Below are 24,842 nucleotides of genomic sequence, written 5' to 3'. Positions count from 1 at the left end.
TACAAGCAATTGTACAGGAAAATAAAATCCACAGAAAGCTTTCTACAATTAAGTTTAAAATAATATTTCCATATACGTTTTTATGGAGGTGTTAGGAGTAACGAATAACATACCATACATAATTCACTCCATCTTTAAATCCAACTACTGACTATAAATAGCTCTTAATGAAAATGTACTAGTGAAGTTGGAGACCTGATATTCTTGTCACAAGTTTCACTTGTCACAATTCAGCTCCTAAGAATAATTTTAAGTTTAAAACATGTCAATTTTTAATTGATTGAGTCTTGGTCATTGACTAATTATCAGCATAACCTTGTAACTTTAAGGAGTATAAAGAAAAAGAATGAAGTAGATATAGATATAACTGAGCAAGCAAATTTCTCCAGGTCTTTTTACTTGTACACTCCCATGCTTTCCTTTTTATCTAGTATACACAAACAATAAGAACATCCGTGGGCCCCTAAGGGACTGTGATTCTGCTTCAGCTTCCTTGCAGCTGTGGCTTTGTTCCTTGCTGGACTCTCTCTTTCACTTTGCAAGGCAAGTCCCCAATACTTAATAACTCAATCTATTCTAGTCTTAAAAAGTCTACAGTGAGCTGTGAAATAGTGTGCTACATGATCTGCCAAGTGTTTAAACAAAAAAAAAAATTATGAAATAAAGACCACAACCTTTAAAATGTTTTTACAGAGAAGTTTTCTTAAAAATATGGCATTATTGCATAAATATCTTAGCCTCTCATGTAATTTATGAGGTGTTAAATCTATTCCATTATGAGTTAATGTTAATTTTGCCTAATCAGTTAAAGATAACTGCTAGTACATGGAACATATAATAAGTATGTCAGTTTTTCACTTATTTAGCTTTTCTTAAGTGAAGACTAAAATTAGTTATTTCTATTTATGGTCTGTTTATTTTGGTTTTCCTGCTTAAAAATGATTCTAGCACTAAAATATTTAGCCTGAAACATTAAAGAAATCCTTAGTTGTAATTTTTTTTTTAACTGCAGTTTTGTGAATGCCTTGTAATAAACAGTTTAAATACTGAGCCAAAAGTAAGCTGCCTGGGGAGAGAGGGAGGACAGGAACCTCAAGGACAGACCAAGATGCTGATTCAGAGCAGAAGTATGAATGGCCCTCTGGGATTCTCTCTCCATTCACTAGAAAATAAGTCATTGGGAGATTAGAGTTCTGTGTTTTAAAGCTAATCCCTATGAATATCTTCCTTATTCCCCCTACGATATACCAACAGGTGTAACTCCCTCTATAGAATACCACAACGTAACTTTATTCTGAATATACTGACTATTCCTAACATGTTGACAGAGAGCATGTGCTTTCTCCTACATATGCTTTAAATTCTCTTCTTCAACATAGGTCTTTTTCTAAAACAGTGAAAGACATACAGTCCAGCAAGAATGATTGTGTGTGTAAACATCATAACTACAAAAAGCAAAAAGCAACTCACTTCTTACCTTCTGCATTTCTCCAAAGATACAAAAAATAAGATTTGCAAGCCAAGCAAAAAGGAAAAATTAAAGCAGAATAGTAAAGTTGGCAATGATATTATCTGGAAACAAGAAAGCTAATAAAACAGTCTTAATAATTTATTGGCACAAAAGTAATAAAATATCTGGAGAAGTATGAAATATTTTGTGATGCAAAAGACAAGAAATATTTATTCAGGGTAAATTTTAGAAATATTTGTTCACCTTGAAGAAATTTACACCTAGATTTTACACTGATCACCCAAGAAAAGGTATAAAGTAAAAAGAACACAAATACATTAATTGATCACTCCTACAGAATTTAAATAACTTGTGACACAGTTTTCCAGAATGTATGCACATATTTATATAACCCCTATCTAAACAAGATTCCTTACAATTAGAAGAAGTTTTTCTGTGGGATGAATTTCCACTTTAAGGAGAATCTTCCACAGCTGTTGAGGGCCCATGCTCAAACTAGTTACTACCTCCAGAACCTTCCAGGGCCAGGACAAATCCCAACCTAACCTAGGCTTATGCGCCACAATAGGTGTTTGTTGGAGGTAAGTTTCTAAGCTAATGCCACTCCTAAGCAGCTCCCAAACTCTTCTTGCAAGGATCAACCCAAGAAGTTTAAACACAGAAAAAAATAGTACTGAATTCTGTCTGTTTTACACATTATTATTAAATATCCTCAATTCCACATTCACTGACAGTATATGAGATCATGTAAAAGGTAAAATAAATAAAAGCTTTTCTAAAGCTGAGTTGGTTCTGCAATGCTGCCAGTAAGAGAAACTTATATTCCTCAAGCAGTCCTAAAAATAAAATTGTGACAGAAAACCGGACAGCTGTACTATTATTTTATATGGTTGTTTTACTACTCAATGTGAACACAAATGTGGCTACTCCCCATTTCTTAAACCTGAAAAGTGAAGCCTGCACCCCTAGATACAAAACCTTCTTTTGATGGTGAATAACGGGTATTTGCATAAGCCTAAAAATTTCAAGCAATTAATGCCCATAACAATAAGTGTTACAATACGAACAGATACAGCTCTGCATAGTCAGCTACAACTTCAGTTGCATTACCTTGATGATTCTCCAGATCGATATCAAGTCTTTGAATGACCTTTTTAAAATGGTTTGTTTTCTCTTTTACTTCTGTCAGCCTGAAAAATAGATAAAGAAAGCCAAGGTTAAAAATGTGTTGTAAACTACTTATGTTTTTAGACAAAAAGTGAGACAAAAATCAAGAATAAAACCAGCAAACCTAAGTTTATCAAAATCAAAAGAATATCAGGAGGATTGCTGCTATTCTAAAAGGTATGTGTAAGCAGCCATCACTTTAGTCCCTGTTATATATTAAATATATGTACTGCCACTCTTTTTTATTAAAAACATTTTTTTGTTGAGTCATTAGTAGTTCTTAACTTACTCAGCTGGTCCCTCTGCTGGTTGCTATATAGCTTTGCAGAGGTATAACATAATTGGTAAACTACAAGGAACCGTATTCCTTAAAAATTACCTATGTGTTAACTAAAATTCATTAAGAAAAAGACTGTATTACATAATCAATCGCTTAAAAACATTTTCATGTAAAATCTCAAACATACTTCTCTGCTACTGCTCCCTTCCAAAAATTCTGTTAAGCAACTTATTATCCAGCCAAAGTTGTCTACGTATTAAAAGTTAACCAATTTTTACAGTTGTGAATACTGCTTAGAAGAATTTAAAATTGTTTCTAGGAGATTTCAGAAATTATCCTAATTTGTCTTTAAAGACAGAAAAATCAAAAGGCTCAAAATCACAAAAATATCATATTGTTTTATCTCCCCTTCACCTCCAACACATTACTATTTATTATAACATCTACCAAAGTTTCTGGTAAATTTTCAGAAAGGTCCAGTACCCAGGAATCAAGAAGCAATGCCCTGTTACTCTTTAGTAACAGGAACTTTCTGTAAGCAATTTTCTAACTCTTAGGTTTTAAGAACACATAACAAACAAACTCTTCAAAATGTAACCGCAGCAGAATGTACGCTCAACTTCATAGATGTCCTGGATTACTATCTCTTACGGATGAATGTCTTCCTTAGCCGTAGGGAAGTTTGTGTCACTATTATTACCAATTTATACTCTCAAGGCTTCTTCATAAGGATAGGAAGTATCTTATTATGCAGATCTAAATGTCATGTCACTATAAAAGTTGTTTAGTTGAAACAGAAGGATATATTCTATTCTCTGTGGAAAGTTAACACTGGCACAGGCTCAAAAATGTGCTGATGTTCGAAAAGTCCACAGAAATATGTGATGGAACTCAACTATCTGTCTTTAGGGTCTAAATGTAACTTGTAGCAACAATATAACGGGGTTACTCACTGTCTTTCCATGCTCGCTATTTCTTGACTATCGTCCTTAACCTATAAAAAAAGTACAATTAATTTAACATATGAAATAAAATCTACAAATGAAAAAAGGAAAATAAAAAAAGATTTCTTAAATGAGTACAAAAGGACTAGAAACTCAGCATATGAAATCACAAACTTGCTGTCACATTGTTTGACAATGACTCTTTATTGAAGAGAAGTGACATATGTTATGTCTTCCAAATGTTCTTCTGCTTTCTCAATACACATCTAAAAATCAGACACACTTATCAGTGTCATTCAGTCCAATAATCCATATAGCATATATGGATAGCTACATAACGTAGCATAGACCCTTGTAAACTAAATTGTTCCTGGATTAGTACATCTGCTTAGTACGCCACAAGGATACTGTCTGGAGTTATGTTATAGAACTGCTCAATAGGATCAGTTTTCCCATACCAACATGAGTGATTAATTGGAACAAGTCAATCAGCTGAAAAGCTGACTGCCAATTTTGTTTCGGCTGAACCTGAAACATCTCATTCAGCCAATTCATTAACTGTTCTTAATTTCAGATTATTTGTGCTGCTTACAGAGTAAATAAAGACAAGGTTCAAAACCAAGTACTTTCATATACTGCCATCCCTTAAAATACCGACTCAGAGAATCTTTTACATTATAAAATTTTATGTTCTTGCCTGCTTTAGTAATCTCTCTCTTTCCTCCTGTGGAGATTCCATGTTCTTATCCTCAGCAATCATTTGATCTCGACGTTCCTCAAGTTCATGGAGCTTTTCATACAGCTGCACAGCCTCCCGTTTCACCTGGGAGTGTGCTATTTCCTGTGGGGAGAAGCAAACACCTACTAGCTATTTTCAGATGGCAAGAGAGCATTGCAGAAATTGTGCTTCAGTTAAGTAACACTTATCTATATACTGAAAGTGAAGCTTATGTTTAGCAAACAGTACAGAGACAGCATAAACAATGCATTTTATAATCCATATTCTCAATATTGCATTTTCTGGAATGGATATCCCAGTCAGCTGCTTCTTGCTTTGTGAGTTCATCCTCAGGCCAAGTTTCTTACTAGATCTCCTACTTCACCATTTCTAGTGCATCCCAAACCATATATAGTATTCAAAAGGACTAGAAAAATGTCTAGTAGTATTTGAAAATTATACTTTCTGAATATATGCATGACTGTTTCAGCTCACAGACACTTTTATCCATGAAAGACCCAATATGAGAAAATTCTCCTCATTCTAGCAATATGACAGTGTATTAGAACTGTGTGTTTATATATACATGTGGCATAAAAAGTATCTTAGCAGGTCTGACTTCGTGCTTCAAATGTCAGTTTCTTTTGAAACGGAATGTGGAACAAGAAAATCATTCTCACACATCCTGAAAGTTGAAAACATATTGAAAAATTAGATCTCACAAATCCTTAAGAAGGAAGTGAATGATAATTTCATGTTTGTCTCCAGAGAGCAATTCCAAATCAATCAAAAGTCACACACACAAAAAAAATGAAATAATGAGTAACTAAAGCTAGGAAAGTTCAGCTATAAAAATTTTGCACTTGACATCTAGTAAAAACAAATTTTACCCACAACTGATTAGAAATTACTGGTGGAAAACAGCTTTTCCTTGCCATTCTAGCACACCACACCTACAGTATCCGAAAATTTAAGTAAAAAGATAATAGGTATTTTTCTACTGCATTATTGTTTAGACTGGAGTTCAGTGAAGACTGGTACAGAGACCACCTGTTATCATACATACAGCTCTTAGAGTCTCCTCCTTTACATTTAGTGCGTCCAGTTCCTGCTGTTGAACAATCAATTCCTAAAGAGGAAAAAATGCAAAATTAAGATAAAAATCACTACTTGAAGAGATTACTTTTTTGTTCTGCAACTTAGTACTTGTAAAATGCTGTAAAACATCTCATTGCTGCTCTTAAAAATTTAAAAGACTGTGCCCAGCTTCTCCAAGTAACTCAGATACAATATCCAGTTACTTTCAGTATTCAACTTTTCCAATAAACCCTTATTACTGTAGTTATTTGCAGTCGGGCTATTAAAAAAAAAAAAAATTTGGCCCTTTTCCCACTACTTTTCTTGAAATTAGTACTGAGGGTGGAAGTTATCATTTTTACTTCAGAAGTTTAAAGTCAGATTTTAAAACCCGAACTAGTCACCACAGTTTCTTCATAGCCCAGAAAGAGGTAGGTAGGCTCTGACTAGTGACTCAGCTCATCCTAAGACAGCTGGGAAGCACTGGCCTCAAAAGATACCTATCTCTTCATACAGACTGTACAGAGAAACTTTCTAGGACTGTATGCCTGAAGCTAAGATGACCCCAGAAAACCTAGAAATCTTACTGGTTTTGTTAACATTAGGATTAGTGAAGTCACAAAAATTTTACAAAGCTCAGTTCATTTTTCTGCCACATTCAGATATACAACAAGAACAACAAAAAAAACCCCAGTCAGATTCACTTTTGCACACAGGAAGAAAACTTTCTGCTGAAGTGAATGAAAAATACTGCTGGGATTGCTTTTCTCTTTTGCTTGCCTTTTACACATGACGAAATACCTAAGCATTAGAGTGGCTTTAAAAATCTGCATGTTAATCCTCAAATTTAAAAGCAAAATTATGCACTTCATTTGTTCTTAAAATAAGAAATACAAAAAGACAAAGTATTTGGTTTAGTCAATTGCTCTATTTATTTTTCCGGCACTTCTACAATCAATTACAGTACTAGGAAGCTTTTTTTATTGTGTTACTATGTTTCTCAAGCTCTTTAACATCTAAATTGTACCTGGAACCAATGGAGCTAGACTGAGAAACATTTCAGGTAAGTACAATGAGACAAACCAACCTGGGAGAGTTTTTCATTTGCAGCCTTCATCTCCAAATATTTAGCTTGATTTTCCTGTGACATGTCTTTTACTATGTCATCTGCTACAACTTTTTCACGTTCAATATCCTCTTCTACACCTTGAATTAACTTTTCTGTGCTGTAAAAATAGAATGTTTTTGTAACTTTTACTAGTTGATGCTGATTCTAAGCACCCATTTAAAACTCCTCCTCCTTCAGCCTCACTGAAATGTTTGTTTAACACAAAAAGTCCACAGACTCTAAAAAGGAGTTACCCACTTGTATCTAATCTTCTTCGAGTCGGATTAGCTATATAAACATTCACACCATGGAATGCAGAAGATGAAGAATTCTTTGCCCTTACAGTGCTCATACAGTACTTTCCAACACTCCCACTCTGCCTACCCACATAATCTTCCACACTGGCAAAAGTATACTACTCCCTCTCAGTTGCTCTGAATCAGTGAATTCCTGGAATAAGAACAGGCAGTCTGAAATAAAGAAGCTTGTATGTGATTTTTGAATGCACATAACAAGAATATATTATATAGACACCAGGACTTGACAATGCCGGATAATGATAGTAAGATGACTTTTAGCAATGAACTGTTGGATTCCTTAAGAATGAGATTGGCTTCAGAGTCTTAGGAATTAGCCATTTCTAACATTCTTGATTAATGACTTTAATCTCATTAGGAAATCAATGGGCAGCAACCATAAAAACTTCTCTACTGCTGCAGCTATAGTGAGCTACAAGCAAATGTATTAGCAGATTCAAGGAAGGCATAAAGAGTTTTTACTACTGTTTCAGGTAATATCGAGTAATTTATATGAAATTCCTAAAAGCTAGAGAGTCAAATAATTTGAGAACATAGCTAAAGGAAACTAACAAAAACTCCTGAGACCCCAAAGAGTTTTATTTCCCTTCACAGTTAATAAAAGATTGTTTAAACTGTTCGCTTGTTTGCAGAGTGACTTCTGCTACTAAGAATGAGAAAATCAGCTAGATACCTTCCTTCAGGATTTATTTCTCTTCTATTTTTCATTACCTCTTCCTGAGCTGCAAGATGCCTAAAATTTTAAATTGTGTAACTATCAGATCAATGATGGCATCCAAGAATGCCCACAGACTTAAAAGATGATGCAAAACAGTGGAACTGCATGAGGACAATCTCAGGGTAAGAGAATAATGAAAATTTCATAGAAGCAGAGTAGAGCTGGTGTTGGAATGGACTTCTGAAGGTCAGCTAGGCCATCTCCAATTCTGAAAGCATGGTCACCTAGAGCAGGCTGTCAGTGACTTGTTCAGATAGGTTTTGAGTATTTTGAGTATCCCCCCACAACCTGCCTCGGGAATGTTTCGATGTTTGGCCACTCTGACAGTAGAAAGAGCTTTTTCTTACATTTTAATGGAGTTTCCTGTTCTCTGATTTGTGGCCATTGTCTCTCATCCTGCCCTTGTGCATCTCTGAGAACAGACCAGTACCATTTTCTTTACTCTTGCCCATCAGATATTTACTTTGAAAAGGTGTCCGCTTAGCCTTCTCTTCTAGACATCAAACAATTCCAGCTCCCTCAGCCTTTCCTCATAGTTTTCACCACTTCTGAGAAACTCTAAAAAGAGATCCGAACGTGTACCCGGTCTTCCAACTGGCTTCAAGAAAGATCTGTGCTTTCCAGGAATCTAAGGATCTTAAGCAGAAATACTGTCAGGTTAGCAACTCAGGCTGCAAAGATGCTTTGGAGCCTGATGATGAAACAAATCAAACTGACTTTCCTGAGAGAAAAAACCAGTTTGTTCAGACCCAGTCCAAAGACCGAGGTCCCCACTCTAAGTACACCAGTTTGTGAATGGATAATTACGTTACACTTATACTGAAAATAAGTAATTTTTTAAGCGAAGCATGCTCTTAAGCTATGAAAGTAGTTCAATTCAAGATGCCCTGGAAGGCATGGAACTGGGAGCTGGCAGGGAGCTTTCATGTTACCTCTTTATTGGAGGCTCCTCATCCCTCAATCCGGGCCTATGAAAGCTGCTGCAAGGTCTCAGCAGTGACAGTTTCTCTCAAGTCAAGCCCAACTGAAGACATGACAGAACGAAAACAGAGAAATTGCAATGCAGAATTCAAGAAAGTGTTAAGGTTTCTGATTTCCAGAATAAATCTCCACACGAAGATGTAACTCATTTGAAGAGACTGTCAATACTGACCACAGGGAGCTTGTCTTTAAGTAAAAACAGGGTGCCTTTTCCTGGAGATCACTGGGGCATTTAGGGAGGGAGAGAAGAATATCACCTGCTACATTGGTCCTGTGGTCCAAAACACCACGTGGAAGCAGCTGTCACTGTTGAGGGCAGTGGTGTCTCCAAGCCCTATGAGATTTTTCTCATCTATACCTGAGACTACTACAAGTATGCACGGCAGAGTAAGGAAAGAAAGCCTACTTTTCCAGCCCCACTGATGTCAAGTGTGTGTGGACACATTACATAGAAGCCTCTTTACCAGAGGTAAATCTGTTTTTCTTATGTGATAAGGACTCCTGTCCAAATACTTCAAGGTGAGCCCGTATATCCTTGAGACTAGAAATGTTTGATTTAACTGTGACGCATCTTCTCTGGCAGAAACCTTTTCACAGAAGGTTAAAACTCAGTGGTTTTCTAATAGGCAACAAAAACATCAGCAATGGCTGTCACAGGAAGACAATTCATTACCACAAGTAATTTGAAGACTACTGATGAAGCTGCATTGGGGATAAGGCTTGAAAAAGTTGCAGAATGTTGAGATATTACACAAAAAATCAAAATGGCAATAATATCAAAGACGGATAGTGAAGCAAACTGGTTTCTACCGCCACATATTTGAGAGGAATAAAGAATGAGAGGAGACTGAATTGTTTCATAGTTTGATGCTGTGCATTGGACAGGATGACGCTTAGAGAATGAGCACCAAAACAAGAAAAAAGATTTATTTGATACTGTTTTTGTGTATCAATACAATCACTTTTTCAACCTGCCTATAGACATGCTCTCAAATCACAGCAAGTATAGTTTGCTTTTAGAATTTTTCTGAAATATAGACCATATAACAGATGTCCTTAAGTGCTTGTAATTTTTTGTAAATAATGAGCTTTATATATCACACCCTGCACGTTCTCTGATGCTGATGTTTCCAGAACATATGAATTTACATAGATTCAAGTAACTACAAGAGATCTTTATTTCAGGATGCAAATATCTTGATGTTTTCTTCATTTGATGACTGATCACATTGAAAAAAAAAAAAAAAAGCGCGCAAGTCTTTTTCTGTCTCCAGCATGTCTTTAATTGATTATAACCCAACTTGCTTGTAAATTCCCAGCGGCATTTTACCTCCGTGCTTCCTATGTGATCTGGAACTTGACATTTGAGCATACCACTTACTATTAGCCTTCCCTATTGGCTGTGGATCCAATTAAATCCAAGATGATAATAAGAAGTTGCTCAACCTAGTCAATCTTTTGCTAAGGATTTTCTAGGTTTATTATTTTTATTTTTTTTTACACTGCCTGCTTATTCATCAGGTACAAAGGTTGAACACAAAGTGCTGTTGCAACATATTATTTCTTGTCAGTGCATTTAAAAATCTGCACAGGTACATATGCTGCCTCTAAGAAGCAACAGAAAGGTAAGACACTTGGCATATCTTTTTCAAAATGCACGCAAAGAAGAACTAGTACAATTTTGTTGCTAGACTGGAAACAAACACATCCTGAGGTACATTAAAAGTTCAGGAATTACTATGAACCTTGGACACGTCAAGTTGTTAAGTAAATTGTACTTCAGAAGAAAGCCAGGGAACTGCCTGTTTCTTCTCTGAAAAGCGGACTATCTGATTATATAAACACCATTACCTCCTCAAATCTACCTTTTCCTTTACAAATGCAAGAAAAATAATGGGAATTACATGACTATTAAATGATAAAATCTTCAAAAATTCTCTGAGGAAAACTTTTTAAGAAAATGTTTCTAATTACAAGGAAACGTCAAGGTATTACCAATGTATTGCCAGGCTCAGTTTCTTTCCAAAGCAATTACTTTAAACAGCAATTGTTGAAGTCTAGTTCTAATAAAAGGCTAAACTGCAATTAAAATTACAGATGCTTTCCTGTTCTTCTACTGATTGTATGGGTTCCCACACACACAACGCAGGACATTAAATTTCTAAGAAAATCCCTAACTTTTCAGTAGAAACTAAAGTAAAAAACAGAAACTGTGTTTTTAACTTAGACTTATGTAGAATTAATTTTAGACAGGAAAAGGATTTTTCAAGTTAACAGCATCACCTTCATTCAGACATTTTCACTTTTTGCTTGAAGTTTTGATAAATTTTTTAATTAAATTTCATTTTCAACTTGATTGTTATTCATTAACTTACAGACTAACTTTTAAAACAATATTTTACATTATTGAAATATTTTAAATAATATCATTTAAATATTTTAATATTATTTTAAATAATATTTTAATAAATTTCCCACTCTATTAAAGACATATTTTTCTTGAAATCTGCAGACTACAATAATACTGTTATTAATCTGTGTTTCTAGATTGCCTGGTTAAGGTCCTTTCTGTTTTTGAACACCTTGGAAGTGATATCTTTAAGGTCCAAGTATGCCACAAGAACCAACTATTAACATAGTTTATATCTGGAGTTCTCAAACTATGTCATGTTTTCCACTGCCAATATACCAACTGGCTCCAAAAAGTATGCAGGCCACCAGTACCATTACTGACAAGAACAATACCTAACACAGAACATAACACCATAGTGGCAGCTGCTGCTAGTACCTCTAGTCCCTGCTGCTGCTGATGTCTAACAAAAAGCTTTATGGACTCTTTGTATTTAATGTAAATTTCCAACAGTAGTAGAAATGCACAACGGTTGAGAGCAGTCTAAGTGGTATTTATCTTCTTCTTCCCTCTAATATAGTAGTAAGTTTCCAGGCTGATTCAGTCAGATGAATGAGATCAATCCTCAGACACACCAATGTACAGAAGCAATCACTTGACCAATTTGTCTGTGACCTCATACACTCCATACTGAGCAGCAAGGCCTCGTGGTACTCTTTTTAATGACTGGTGGAGCTTTTTTAAATCTGACTGGCTGCCTATCTTTAGCATTGTTTGTGCAATTGAGCTTCCTTATGTATTTCCCTCACTCCTTGTTAAATTCAGTGAGTACTCTTCACAGCTCAAGATTTTAAACAACTATCTTGCACCTTACATTTCAGTCTTTTTTAAACTGGAAGATAGAAATCTGGGAAGGAGATGATAGTAAGCTTCACTTAGTCCATGATCTTTTCTCTTCAAATACTTAAGAAAAAGTGTAAAAATGATGGAATAATCTACGTTTTTACATAACACTTTAATTCAAGTCCAACATAAACAGTGACTAATTAGACATCTGACAGAGATGGTTTAACATTCCTGTTCAAGATGATCTTGCAGACAACGCCTGATTCAAAGAAGATGGATGACTGACACTTTCTCTGAGATGCTAATGTCACAGTGAATACCATTTGTCAGAAAAGCTTTCCTGACTCTCTAAGAATAAAGTTCAAACCTGTAGAAAAACTCCAGCACAAGAGATTGAACCATGCTTACTTAGTTCCAAAGATCAGAAGCAACAACTACATACCTTCATAATACAGAGGTCCCAGTTTATGTCATATGATATACATTATATTATGGATAAGAAAGAGATTAGAAGATCAATCTACTGTTTAAAAATTCACAAAAACTGCCTAATAGCTTATGTAAGAACATAAGAGAAACACAACTGGATAAACTGACAATCCATTTAGTACAGTATTCTATCTCTGTCAGTAGCAACAGCAGAAATTACTTAGGGTGAACATGCAAGCCTGAATACTTTCTGCAGTTAACTCCTCTCACAGTCCTCCAGTACCCACAATTGCTTTAACAGGGGTATTAATGAGTACATCCCTGCCTGTTCATTTTATCCATTTATGAAACTGTTGTCTATTAACTTGTCCAATCAATCCCTTTTCTATTTGCTGATATAGTCTGCTCACTGGATTTTAGGTTTAGGTCAATTAAGTGAAAGCTGAATGCATTAATTCTGATACCCTATGTTTCTCCTCTTAATTTTACATTTTGTAATATCTATGTAGAACAAAATTCATTAAATTATAATTGAAATAACTACATCTATACATTTAATAAACTACCACTACAGAAGACACTGGTATTCTGGTCTTGGTATGCAAAAGTGTTGTTTTTCGCTAGGCACCAAACATGAAATTCCCTTGGCTTGTGATCTGGGCTGGAACACTGTTTTTGAATCCAGTCACTGCTGACTGCAACATTACTTCTCAAACTGTAAGTTTTGTATGTATGTAAATTAGTATTATTTTTGAAAGACTCACCAGAAGCTAAGGCATTTAAAAATGGTAAACATAAAAATCCTAAACAAAGAAGCACATAGACGTGGTTTTCCGCAAAACGGAGAGCTAGCTGCTGGCAGTCATTGCGAGTGAGTGAGTAACACTGAAACATATCCGAGATGGTTTTCTATCTCAGCCAAATCTCTCTGCAGACAACAGGAGTGCCTCCTGTCTCTTTCTGGAATAGACCTGAAAACCAACTGTTACTCGGACAAGCACAACTATTGCTCAAGTTAGAGAGATTTATTGAGTTAGCACTTGCCCAAGTCAGGTCCAAATGCACAGAAGAAATTTTAAAGATTTTTTTCAGAGATTAATGGATTTTGTACTCATTGGCAAACGGAAAGGAAGGAAGAATTCTTGATTAACAGTCAAGTGAGAAAACTGGTATTGCACTGTTTGCTCTGACCCACTGCCTACAGGACCAGTACTGTATCTACTGCATGTTCACCTTTGAGACAAACATGAAAAACAAAAAAATCACCACACAATGAGTATATACAGTGTAGAAAATGCACTCCATATATATTTGTTTTTAAATAAGCTATCTAGACTCAATTTGGTCGCAGCAGTTAACAAGCTGAACATAGGGTACTTATTTAGGAAGAGGTATAATGCAATCAACCCTTTCCCAGTACTTAGAATCTCCTTTAAAGCCAGTTCCAGTATCTTGACACTAAACTGTAGCCCACATCGATGCATACATACACATAAAAAGAAATCTACTCTTCTAATGCTAAACTTCAACCTAGGCAACCAAAATGAATTTAAGGGCTATACATATAACAAAAATATATACTAAATGTTTTGTTGAAGGTCTGCTCCAAAGATGCTTTAAAGAGTAAACATAGCTGGTTTAAAACAAAACGTTTGAAAAAGCATATTTGAATTAATTTTCATCCTTGAATCCACTTCCTTTATGACACCTTCTTTCCAGATTACGTGGTAAAGGAATCTCTTTTCTATCCAGACAAACTTCACACAGAATTCCAAAACAGAGAGACCTATTAATTCCAAAACAGTATGGCAAACTGGTTACATTCTGAATGATCATCACATAAAAACCCTTGTATAACAGAGTTTAAGCACTAAGTGATCTAGAACTTCAAGTCTCTATATACTAGGAGGATTCATTCCTCTGTATCACCAGATCACATGTATATTAAGAAAAATGTAAATAAAATTGCATGAAAAGCAGTAAAACTTCTCTTTTAAAGGGCTGGTGTTAAAAAATACAAGAAAGATTTTTCATGTCTTTAGTAGTCACCACTGAGACACCTTCATCACTGGACCTCCCTACAGTATTTAATTATTGTCATTCTCTTCTTTTTCAACAGGTCATTTGCGAGGAGTCTGGAAAGAATCTCTCTAATATCCCCATTAACCTTTTCCGAGATGTTACTAAATTAAGCCTCAGAAATAATAAAATCACTTTAAATGATAGTGACAAAGAGATTCTCACAAGTTTTATTAACCTCACTGAACTTTATCTGAATGAAAACATGATTACTGAACTGTATAATAACAGTTTCTGTAGTTTGACAAAACTCATAATTCTGGATATGAGCAACAATCATGTCAGCACAGTTCATAAAGCAGCATTTGCAGGATTAAGTCAGCTGTCAGTGTTGAATCTATCCTATAACATGATTACTCAGCTACATTCAGATGTATTTACTTCTCTAAAAAGTCTGACAGTTTTAAATCTACAGTATAACTTTCTGAAATATTTTCATATAGAATCATCTTTTAAATTGATTAAAATAATTTTAGCTGGAAACCCATGGACCTGCTCCTGTGACCTCCTTGATTTACAGATATGGCTAACTGCCTTCAATGTGACAATGGGTAAGTTTTGGTATGAGTAGCATTTCTTACTTGTTTACATCAAACAGCATTATCTTGTTTTCTCCTGACCCAGATAATATCCATCATCAACTTATCTGTATTTTGCAGTAATAGTTCAGTTACCCATGAAGATTTATTAGAGTGCCAATTAATTAACAATATCTCATAGCCTTTCCACTGCTCCCATTCACAGAAAATGAAAAGAACACTACTTGTACGTTCCCAAACACCACGCAAAAATTGTCTATCAAGACAGCAGCTATCCAACCATCTGACTGCAAAACTGAAAACACTTATTTAGAAAGCACTGTAACTTCCACTTCTTCCATTAAGTTTAAAAGAGCTCTGACTCCAAACATCACTGGAAGCAATGGAACACATGCAGGTAACAAACTGATGTTTTGCTTTACTGCTTACAAGCTGTTTGATTTGCTGTTCCGTGATTTCAAACTGTTTCGTACTCCTAATACACTGTAATTCTTCCATAAAACCCAGCGCTACGGAACAAGCGTATTGCCAGGTTTTGGTAGATTGTACATACTTTATGGTGAATGTTAAACTCTACTGAATAAGTGTTCAAAATGAATAAATCACACCTGAAATCTCAAAGGATACTACAAATTGATGATGAAATTTCAAAAGCTTGAAATTCAGATGACTGTTGAGATCTCCGCCTATCAGAACCAGGGAAGTATCTTTAAAAAAAATAAATTACTTCTTCCAAACTAACTGCTTTTTAGAGCTAACTGTCTTCTTAAAATGTGAAAGAGTGAGCCTATTAATTTTAGTCTTGCCCTCAACTGTGTTCAGTGTAATTTTAGTCCTGCCTTCAGTGTGTTCCATATTCTTTGAAAATTTCAGTGATTAGCCTCCTTATTTTTCTTCACCTTTTGATATTAACTCCATCATCACTCTGTAATACTCTAACTTTTATTTTTGGTAAAGTCACTTATTTTTTTTTAAACATGCAAATTAATGTTCTTCTACACTCTTCCATACTGAAATCCTTTACTTCTTGCTTCCAGCTAAGGCAGAAGAAATATCAGTCTCCAGATACATAGACAAATTGTATGCCACCACTGTCACAGACTTATTTTGCTGTAGCAGCTACAATCTCTTTTAGGACAGTGGCCAGCACACAAAGTCATCTACTAAATAAAGACTACTGGCAACTACAGTCTACTGAAATTTTTATTACAGAAGAAATACAATTGAAAGGATACGCCAAATGAAAGATGTACTATTTTAGGGTGCAGATATCATCACCATACAGAAATTTAAGCCTGGGAAATTGAATTTGAAGTAAATTATTGATTTTTTTTTCCCCAAAGCCCAATCTTGGAATTTAAATTTTGAAAAAATGATTATTTTATCTTTTATGTGACCCCAGAAGTGAATTTGATTTTGAATCTATTACTTAATTTTGATAAACATGCATGCTGGATTTATATTGATAGAAAATATTAGATGTACATGCATTTTTTGCTCTGAGTGATGTTACTGACTCTCTAGTAACAGCAACAAAATTCTACTAAAGCTTTGGAGACACTCAGTAATTCCCTTATCATTGTTTATTTTGTGTATTCTCGATCTAACTATGAAAAAAAATCATACTAGATTTCTTGCTGGTATTCCTCATAAAGATGACTCTTCTTTTTCTTCCATTTGTTTTAAAGAGTTACCACGTTTTGGCAAAAGCTGGACCTTCCTAGCGGGTGTCCTAGGGTTTGTCCTAAGCACTACACTCCTGATTTTTACTGCTATAAAATGCCCGACATGGTATCACTATTTGATCAGCTACAGACACCGTCGTCTGGAAGAAAATGACTCAGAGATGTTTGGACAGGAGTTCTCAGCTGACATGAGTTCTCCTCCTACAGTATCAGATACAAACAATGAAGATCCCATAGTAATATTTGAGAAAATCCATGCATTTGTGCCTGGGGAAGATGGATTTATTGAGGATAAGTACATAGATTCTTATGTAACTGAGGAAAGTTAATGTCTTAAACAATGGATTATGAACTGACTTTTGAAAACTGTAGTACACTTGTACTTTCATATTACACTACTTATGTACAATACAAAATGAAGCTAAGCAGTCCATCTCCTTTCATCTTGTCAAAACCATAACAAGGTGTTACTGCATGAATCATGAATCTAAAAATCAAGGTGATGTGCGTGCATTAGTGTGCACAACAACTATTTCAAAACATGCAAAAAAATACTTACAACCCACCTTTTATAAAAATCTATTTGATTATTTATGGCAGAGGGGGACAGCTTACTGTATATTACTTAACATGAACAAGTCTTAACAAAGCATCTTTTGAAGCTAGCAGAATCACTAATGCTGTATATGTAAAGAAGTCCAGAAAGGAAAAATAATTTATATAAAATGTTGAAGCAGATCACAGCCAGACTGGGGATTGAATCCAAATCAATGGTGTCACAGCTCAGTAGTGTATTAGGCAAAACTAACACAAAATAGAGAACAGAGCGTTTGGGTTTGCTACTGAACCAAGTTTTTCCTTTCATATTTTCTTAGCACTTAAAAATACATTTAGGGATATTAGAGCTGTTGAAAACCACAGTGTTATTGAAAAGTGACTTATTATTAAATAGTAAATTGTTTTTTTAAAGTGCTTATTTATACATCAAGTCTCATTGTTGAGATTGCTCTTACTGGCAACAAGCAGGAAAGAAAATATCTGTCTCCTGCACATTTGTCCCTAAATTAGACATCTCAGAAACTCACTCTCTCAGCCTATACAAGCCAATTTTATGGCTTACAAATTCTTACTGCAAGCATCTCACTGTCCTCATCTTCCCCTTCACACACCCTTACCTTACCACACAGTTCTAGTTCCCACTCCTGCTTGCTTTCCCCACTCTGCTACTCCACAACACAACCTCCAAAACTCAGGAACTTGACAGCAGATTGCCAAAAGAGAGGAGTCTCCACTGTCATGCAACTCCTCCTGGATGACATGGTAAGTGTCTCCACAGCAGTTATTCAGACGAGTTTAAAGCCGGGAACTCCAGCTGCAGCATGGCACTGACATATTGGTGGGAAATTGCTCAGCTATCACACTGTTAAGGAACTTATGAATTGGGTAACACCTCAATTTTACCAAGTTCAGTCAATATTTTAACAGCTTCAGAGAAATATACACTTCATGTACTTACGCTTGTCTTTCTGTGAAAATTTTATCCACACTCTGAGCATCTCGGTCATTCTGAACCTTTAACTTAAAAAAAAAAGGATATTTTGATATAATATATGATAATGAAGATACAGATATTATAGACAAATTCAAAGTTTCCTTTAAATGAGCAAGAAGCTGCTGAGAATGTAGTAGAGGAAGGAGCAGCAGAGGCTACCTGCCCCAGAGGTTTTTTGCAGTTGATACTGAAGAAAGACCTTCTGAAAGTGCAGTCTTCCACTGGAAACCAGATGAAGCAGGAAAGCACCTCCATGTTTGAAAAAGAAATACAATAAGGTCTGTAACAAATTAATTCACTTACTATTGCTGTGGGATCTGTTCCTGGAACACTTAGTAAAATACTGTTTAAGGCTACAAACAAAATGAAAATGTAACACTTGAAAAGCATTCTTCTCTTTTTGTGATTGCGACTGTATTTTTCAGTAAAATGCAGGGGGGAAAAAAAATGTTTTGACGAAGAAATACTCAGGTGGGTTTTCAAGCTACCAAAATAACCATTTCTAAAAATAGTTTCTTTTGCTTATGGACAAAGTGACCATAAGAAATCAAACATGCTTAATGTCACTCACATCTTAATACTTACGGGAACACACTAACCATGTTAGAAAATAAAGAAAAAAAGTAAAGAAAGTACAAAGCTCATTGATTTTGTGGTTCATAGAATCACAGAATCTTTAAGGTTGGAAAAGATCTCTAAGATCATCAAGTCCAACCATCAACCTAACACCACCATAACCACTAAACCAAGTGCCACGTCTACACGTTCTTTGAACACCTCCAGGGATGGTAACTCCACCGCTTCCTTGGGCAGCCTGTCCAGTGCCTGATCACTCCTTCAGTAAAGAAGTGTTTCCTACTATCCAACCTAAAGCTCCCCTGCCACAGCTTGAGGTCGTTTCCTCTTGTTATCTGGGACACGAGACCAACACCCACCTCCCTACAGCCTCCTTTCGGGCAGCTGACGAGAGCAATGAGGTCTCCCCTCAGCCTCCTCTTCTCCGGACTAAACAACCCCAGTTCCCTCAGCCGCTCCTCTGGAGAATTGTGCTCCAAACCCCTCACCAGCTTTGCTACCGTTCTCTGGACATGCTCCAGTGACTCAACATCCTTCTTGTACTGAGGGGCCCAAAACTGCACACAGCATTTGAGGTGCGGCCTCATCAGTGCTGAGTACAGGGGCATGGTCACTTCCCTTCTCCTGCTGGCCACACTGCTCCTGATACAAGCCAGGATGCTGTTGGCCTTCTTGGCCACTCGGACACACTGCTGGCTCAATCAGCACCCCCATGTCCTTTTCTGCCATTTCAGAGACCAATTTGATATTTATTACACTTGAATCATTTAAAAGGCAAAAGAAAAAAAGAGAACTAGGTTTCCAGAAGACCAGGCAGCTTTACAAGGCAGTGCAGTCTAGTGAATTTGCCTTTCACAAGACTAGCTTTCTATGCTTCCAAGTCAAATAAAGAATATATTGTAACACTCAGAACTTTGGTTGGGATGACAGCCTTCTCAAATCTAGAACACAGAAAACTAGCATGAGGCTATTAATGCAACACTTCAGACAACTGTCTCACTGCAAATATGTTGCCAATATTATGGTTAATTTTTAAGTTTTAAATTAGTGCTATGCTTTTTTTATATATGTCATACATTCAAAGCACCAAGAACGTAACACACACCATTTCACTGTTCAAACATAGCAAATATCCTAATTCTTACCATATTGTAATCTTGAATCACTTCTGCAGTATCTGTATCAGTGTTAAGTATATCCACAACCTGAAATGAGACAGAATTCCAACCTGTTATTGCTCTCTTTTTTTTTATTACATAAAAACACTCAGACAAATAGGTAGCAACTCACAAAGCACTCATGAAAACACAGCAATTTTCTGTTATTGCAAATGGAAAAACATGATTTGGGAATCCTTATAAGTTACATGCGGTTTTTAGAAGTAATCGTCATTATATGTAGCTGTAAAAATCCCACAAATATTATGCAGCAGTAATTTCTTAAATCCATAAGCAACTGCTTCTCCTAATGTATAGTACACTTTCTCTTTCTTAAATATTTTCCTTAGTTTCCACCTTTTTCCTTCACAATAATTGAATAAAAAGCAGTATTAACCAGTATGTTTTTACAAAGAATTGTAAATAAAAAACATGTTGAAGTAAAGCACGAACAGCAGAAAGTAAATTAGAGAAGGGAGAGCATTCAGTATCAGAAGTTGGCAGCAGCATACCATGTTGTAGTCTGCTAGCTGACCTTGAAATTCTTTGATTTCACCAGCTAAAGTCTCTGCCCTAAATACAAAACAAAAAGGCAAACTTAATATGGGAAGATCTGTACATATAAAAACAAAATAATGAAAAAACCAAGTATTTTTTTGGAGCCTGCAGAATACCCAAGAACAGTCTTGTGACTGAGAAAGGAAACACTGCATTAGCTGCAATATATCTCACCTTTTTTCATATGACAAATAGACAGATTTCTCTTGCTTGTATATTTCTACTTCTTCCTGCAGCTTGTTAATTTCTGTTGTGAGTTCATTTGTTTTGCTTCTGCAAAGAAAACCCAAACAATAATCATTAACATTTGAATGTGCAACTAAAACACATATAGAACAGAAGTTATATTTTACTAAAAGAGATGTGCAATCAATATCTCTTTCTAACACTGCCTCATGTTACAGATCAGTATTTCAAAGAGAGGTGGATATGTGAGGAAAAAAATAGAGTGGTTCTATCAGATAAAATCATAAGCAGTTGTTAGAAAACCTGGATATGAAATAAAAGGTTTTAATTAGCTTTTTGTCCCTGCTGGTGTAAGAGATGTAAATTATACTCAAACAGACAGTAAAAAAAAATAAAATCATAGTGTCATTTCACAGAATGTGGATATCATCCATATTTAAAATGACATCTTTTAGGACTGATTAGTCAATGCTGCAATATGATCAGCTGACAAAGTAGCATATGCAATACGGTTTCTGCAAGGCCTCGCCTTTGTCAGTGCTAAGTCAACGTATAAACCAAGTAAACCACCTGAAATGTACCCTAAGAAGTGCTTAGTTTGTGATGCTTCTTATAATTAGAGCTATCAGACCTATCAAGCATTACATGTGGAAGCCCAAAATCACTGACTCTTCTTTTACTAACGCATTTAACTTAGCAAGTCTAGTAATAAAATGTCAAAGGAATCTACTCGTACTTGGACATAAGCACAAAATTGCTTTCTTCCTACAAACTACATGCAAAATGATCTTAACTCTTACAACAGGACAGATTTCATTATAAGTGAACACCTCTTATCGCATGCTATTGTTAAGCACAACAAACTTCATGTCAGAAAGGGAGCAGAGCATTAAACCTTCTGCAGTTCGAACCTGTTGTTAAGACGTACCTCAGAAGTCCAAGATAATATGTTTTATCCATTATCTGTCTCTGAGGACCTACAAAGGAGAATAAGATGACATTTGGTTAGAAAACAACTAACTTCGATGAACTGTAAATTGCGGAAACAATCTGCAGAATGTGGAGGTAGAGAACTGCCATCTTCTCAGTGCTTGTAAATAGATTTTACCTGATTAAAAAAAACAAAGGTAGAAATTAATTTTAGACTGTTGTGAAGAACATTACTTTTTCAGCTATATGAATAGCTACTTGTTCTGTTTTTATTTAGTGAGGCGGGGGCTATCGTGGCAGTTTCTGTAAGAAGCTGCTAGAAGTTGTTCCCCTTTGTTCAGTGGACTCAACTAGGCTTAGGGTGGACCCGCTGCTGGCCAAGGCCGAGCTGATTGGTAGCAGAATGTCCTGTGATAACACCTCTGCAATAACGTATTTAAGAAGGGGAAAACAGAAAAAAAGGGAGGAGATGATGTGAAGAAGCAGAAGCAGGGGCAGAGAGGGGGAGATGTGAGCCTTGTGGGCCCTGTGGCCCTCACCGCCTGGCCTCCCGCAAGGCGCCATTTGGGCCCAAATCGGCCCAGCCCGGCTGCAAGAAGTGGAGAGGAGATGAGATGTGAAGAGATCCTGAGAGGCGTCTCCCTAAGCCGGTTGTGAAGAATTTCTTGTGAGAGGAACGGCTGCAGGTGCCAAGGTCAGTGAAGAAGGAGGGGGAGCAGTGATGCTGCTCCCAGCAGAGATTCCCCTGCAGCCCGTGGTGCAGCCCGTGGTGAGGCCGGCTGTGCCCCTGCAGCCCACAGAGGACCCCACGCCGGGGCAGGCGGATGCCTGAAGGAGGCTGTGGCCCATGGAAGGCCTGTGCTGGGGCAGCTGATTCCTGAGGGACTGCACCCCGTGGAAGAGATGACCCACGCCAGAGCAGTTTCACAAAGACTGTGGTCTGTGGGAGGGACCCAATGCTGGAGCAGGGGAGGAATGCGAGGAGTTCCTTCCCCAGTGACAAAGCAGTGGCATAATACAGCATGTGACTAACTGATCATAAACCCCATTCCCTCTTCCCCCCTTTGCTGCTTGGCGGGGGAAAGGTGGTAGAGATAACGTTAAGCCTGGGAAGAGGGAGGGGTGGAGGGAGGTTATTTTGTTCTCTGTGTCATTATCCTGCTTTGTTTTTTAGCAATAAATGAATAGTTTTCCCCAAGTCGAGTCTGTTTTGCCCGTGACGGTAACTTTAAGGATTTCTCCCTGTCCTTATCTCAAACCTCAAGCCTTTTTCCTTATATTATTTCTCCCTATTCTCTTGGAGGGTCGGGGGAGTGAGAGAGAGGCTGCGTAGTCTGGTCCCGATTGGGGCTGAACTACGACACTACTACATAACAAAGTATTTTAATTATTCTGCAGTGATGGAAAAAGACACATTTTATCCTGTTCCATTCTCTTGAATTATTTTCAAATACAGCTCGGGCACAGAAAAGCCTTTGTCTTCTGTTACTGCCATGAGCAAAGAAAATAAAAGAGGGATGTTTTAATCTTCCTTTCTCCTCCTATTAATCATATCTATTACCTCTGCAATATATACAGCTATGAAAAGTTTTCCCCTAAAAATCTAAATATTTCTTTAAAATGTTTGCAGACACCTTAATAGCTATTTTCAGTAAAAAATACCTTTCATTGCAGTTTTCATTCCACTTAATCCCTGTTGAGTCACTGGACGGTCTGCAACTTTAATCTGAGATGATAAGACTCCTGCAGTAGCTGAAGAACCACCACGAGAACTGGGTCTTGATGTACTAGGGGCCATCTATAAAAAAAAAAAAAACAACCAAAAAACCCACAAACCTCCCAACTCTAAATTATTAATTTATTATCCTTATACAATTTCCAAAGCAAGTAAAAACTTAAGTTACTCCCTATCCTGTTCTTATAAGAATATTTTAGCATTTAGGTATCTTCAGGTAAACAAAACTTCAGTCAAGTATCTATTGCAGAAGGGTAAGAGACTACCTTGCAACAGTTCATTGCTCCTTCTGTCTGCAACATCAATGCTATGAAGGTCTTCCAAGTGAACTCTTGATGCTAGATCTCCTTGGTCCCGTTTAAAATTAGAAAATAAAACTCTCTACAAAATCAAAATCTTAAAATTCTTCACTCCAGTCACGACGCAAAGAAAAAAAAAACGGATAAAAATCTAAATATATTGAAGCTAATGTTCAAAATCTTTAACATACCCCTGTTCCTATTCTGGTTGCTGATGGGGTCCTTGATGACGATGAAGGCCTTGCAGTCAGCCCTGTTCCTGCTCTTGAAGAAGGACGAGCTACTGGAGGTCTGTGATTACTGGCCATATTTGTTCCCTTTTTAACATTCCACTGGAAAAAAAAAGAATAGAAATAGTCCTTTAATTTGTGTAAGTTCTTTAAAACTACCAGAGATCCAACTTTTTACAGGTTAATTCTTCCCCTTATGAGGAGTTTAGTTTTCTTTAGAAATCTGCGGAGCGCGTCCTTACTGAAAAAGCATGGTGTGAGGCAGAGCTCAGAAAGGACCACAGGGGTCCATCACCAAGGTGAGACCGCAGTCCCTCTTCAGTGTCTAGCCAGCACTCAATTCATATTATTAAACCGGTAAGTCCTACTAATTCTTGTGGCTTTTACTGCTTCAGCACCTGCCCGCAGAACTCGGGTCTCTCATGAAACAACCTGGAGCAGAACAGCTGCTGTCAACACCCGCCGGGGTTATCTGGAGACAGTCCCTCAGGCGTCACCAAGCCAGCACAGCAAACCCCACCGTGCCACCCCCGACACGGCCCCCCAGGAGCTCCTTCTCGGCGGGGACAGCTTTCCGACGGCCGAAGCTGCTCGGAGGGGCCTGTCGGGTGCCGGTACTTCCGGCCACGACCCAATCAGCCAGCCGGACCGCCGCCCTCCCGAGGCGATACAAACCTGCCCGCAGGCAGGCCGAAGGTGTTTGCCGCCGGGGAGGGGCGGGGATGGCGGTGTCAGCGGCCCCAGGTACAGAAGGAGGATGCCCCGCGGGGCCGCAGACAGGCGCAGACCCCGCTTCCCGAGCGGCGGCAGCAGCCGTCCCCTCACCGGCCTCCCGCGCAGCCGCCACGGGCCATGCGGCCGGTATCGCAGCAACCACCCAGCCAAGCAGCGCAGCGCCCGCGTATCGTGA

At 37.2% G+C, this 24,842-nt stretch overlaps 2 protein-coding genes across 6 annotated transcripts in view; one reads left to right on the top strand and one right to left on the bottom strand.

The window, feature by feature from the left end:
• The window catches only part of IFT74 (intraflagellar transport 74), a 40,313-nt gene extending 15,476 nt beyond the window's left edge, over positions 1-24,837 (bottom strand). Inside the window, exons 1-13 of one of the 4 annotated variants that reach the window (XM_086770159.1) lie at positions 24,758-24,837; positions 23,894-24,034; positions 23,331-23,466; positions 21,667-21,715; positions 20,727-20,825; positions 20,507-20,567; positions 19,983-20,042; positions 18,226-18,287; positions 6,745-6,883; positions 5,647-5,709; positions 4,560-4,703; positions 3,872-3,912; positions 2,582-2,661 (exon numbers count right to left, since the gene is read on the bottom strand). In XM_086770159.1, the coding sequence (XP_086626285.1) occupies positions 2,582-2,661; positions 3,872-3,912; positions 4,560-4,703; positions 5,647-5,709; positions 6,745-6,883; positions 18,226-18,287; positions 19,983-20,042; positions 20,507-20,567; positions 20,727-20,825; positions 21,667-21,715; positions 23,331-23,466; positions 23,894-24,010 (1,051 nt within the window). In that variant the 5' untranslated portion in view covers positions 24,011-24,034; positions 24,758-24,837. Of the gene's footprint in view, positions 1-2,581; positions 2,662-3,871; positions 3,913-4,559; positions 4,704-5,646; positions 5,710-6,744; positions 6,884-18,225; positions 18,288-19,982; positions 20,043-20,506; positions 20,568-20,726; positions 20,826-21,666; positions 21,716-23,330; positions 23,467-23,893; positions 24,035-24,174; positions 24,522-24,757 lie in introns of those variants that run through there. The other 3 variants (XM_086770158.1, XM_086770160.1, XM_086770161.1) reach the window with 3 other exon arrangements.
• Positions 10,380-18,212, top strand: LRRC19 (leucine rich repeat containing 19). Of its 2 annotated transcripts, XM_086770165.1 has the most exons (5): positions 10,380-10,406; positions 13,031-13,123; positions 14,526-15,036; positions 15,230-15,421; positions 16,713-18,212. In XM_086770165.1, the coding sequence occupies exons 1-5, from the start codon at positions 10,380-10,382 to the stop codon at positions 17,036-17,038; spliced, it is 1,149 nt and encodes a 382-aa protein (XP_086626291.1). In that variant the 3' UTR covers positions 17,039-18,212. The 2 variants fall into 2 exon arrangements, with proteins under 2 accessions (XP_086626291.1, XP_086626292.1); XM_086770166.1 differs by lacking the exon at positions 15,230-15,421.
• Positions 24,838-24,842: the final 5 nt, after the last annotated feature.

The sequence above is a fragment of the Chlamydotis macqueenii genome, chromosome Z (assembly GCF_036417535.1).
Source record: "Chlamydotis macqueenii isolate bChlMac1 chromosome Z, bChlMac1.mat, whole genome shotgun sequence".
Classification (NCBI taxonomy): domain Eukaryota; kingdom Metazoa; phylum Chordata; class Aves; order Otidiformes; family Otididae; genus Chlamydotis; species Chlamydotis macqueenii.
Note: the sequence above shows the minus strand (reverse complement) of the source record. Positions and strands in the feature narration are given on the sequence as shown.

Coding starts and splice junctions, on each gene's coding strand:
- LRRC19 (XM_086770165.1), top strand. CDS start 10,380: ATGCTGCCTCTAAGAAGCAACAGAAAG. Junction 15,037..15,229: donor TGCCTTCAATGTGACAATGG/GTAAGTTTTGGT, acceptor TCCCATTCACAG/AAAATGAAAAGAACACTACT. Junction 15,422..16,712: donor AAGCAATGGAACACATGCAG/GTAACAAACTGA, acceptor TTTGTTTTAAAG/AGTTACCACGTTTTGGCAAA.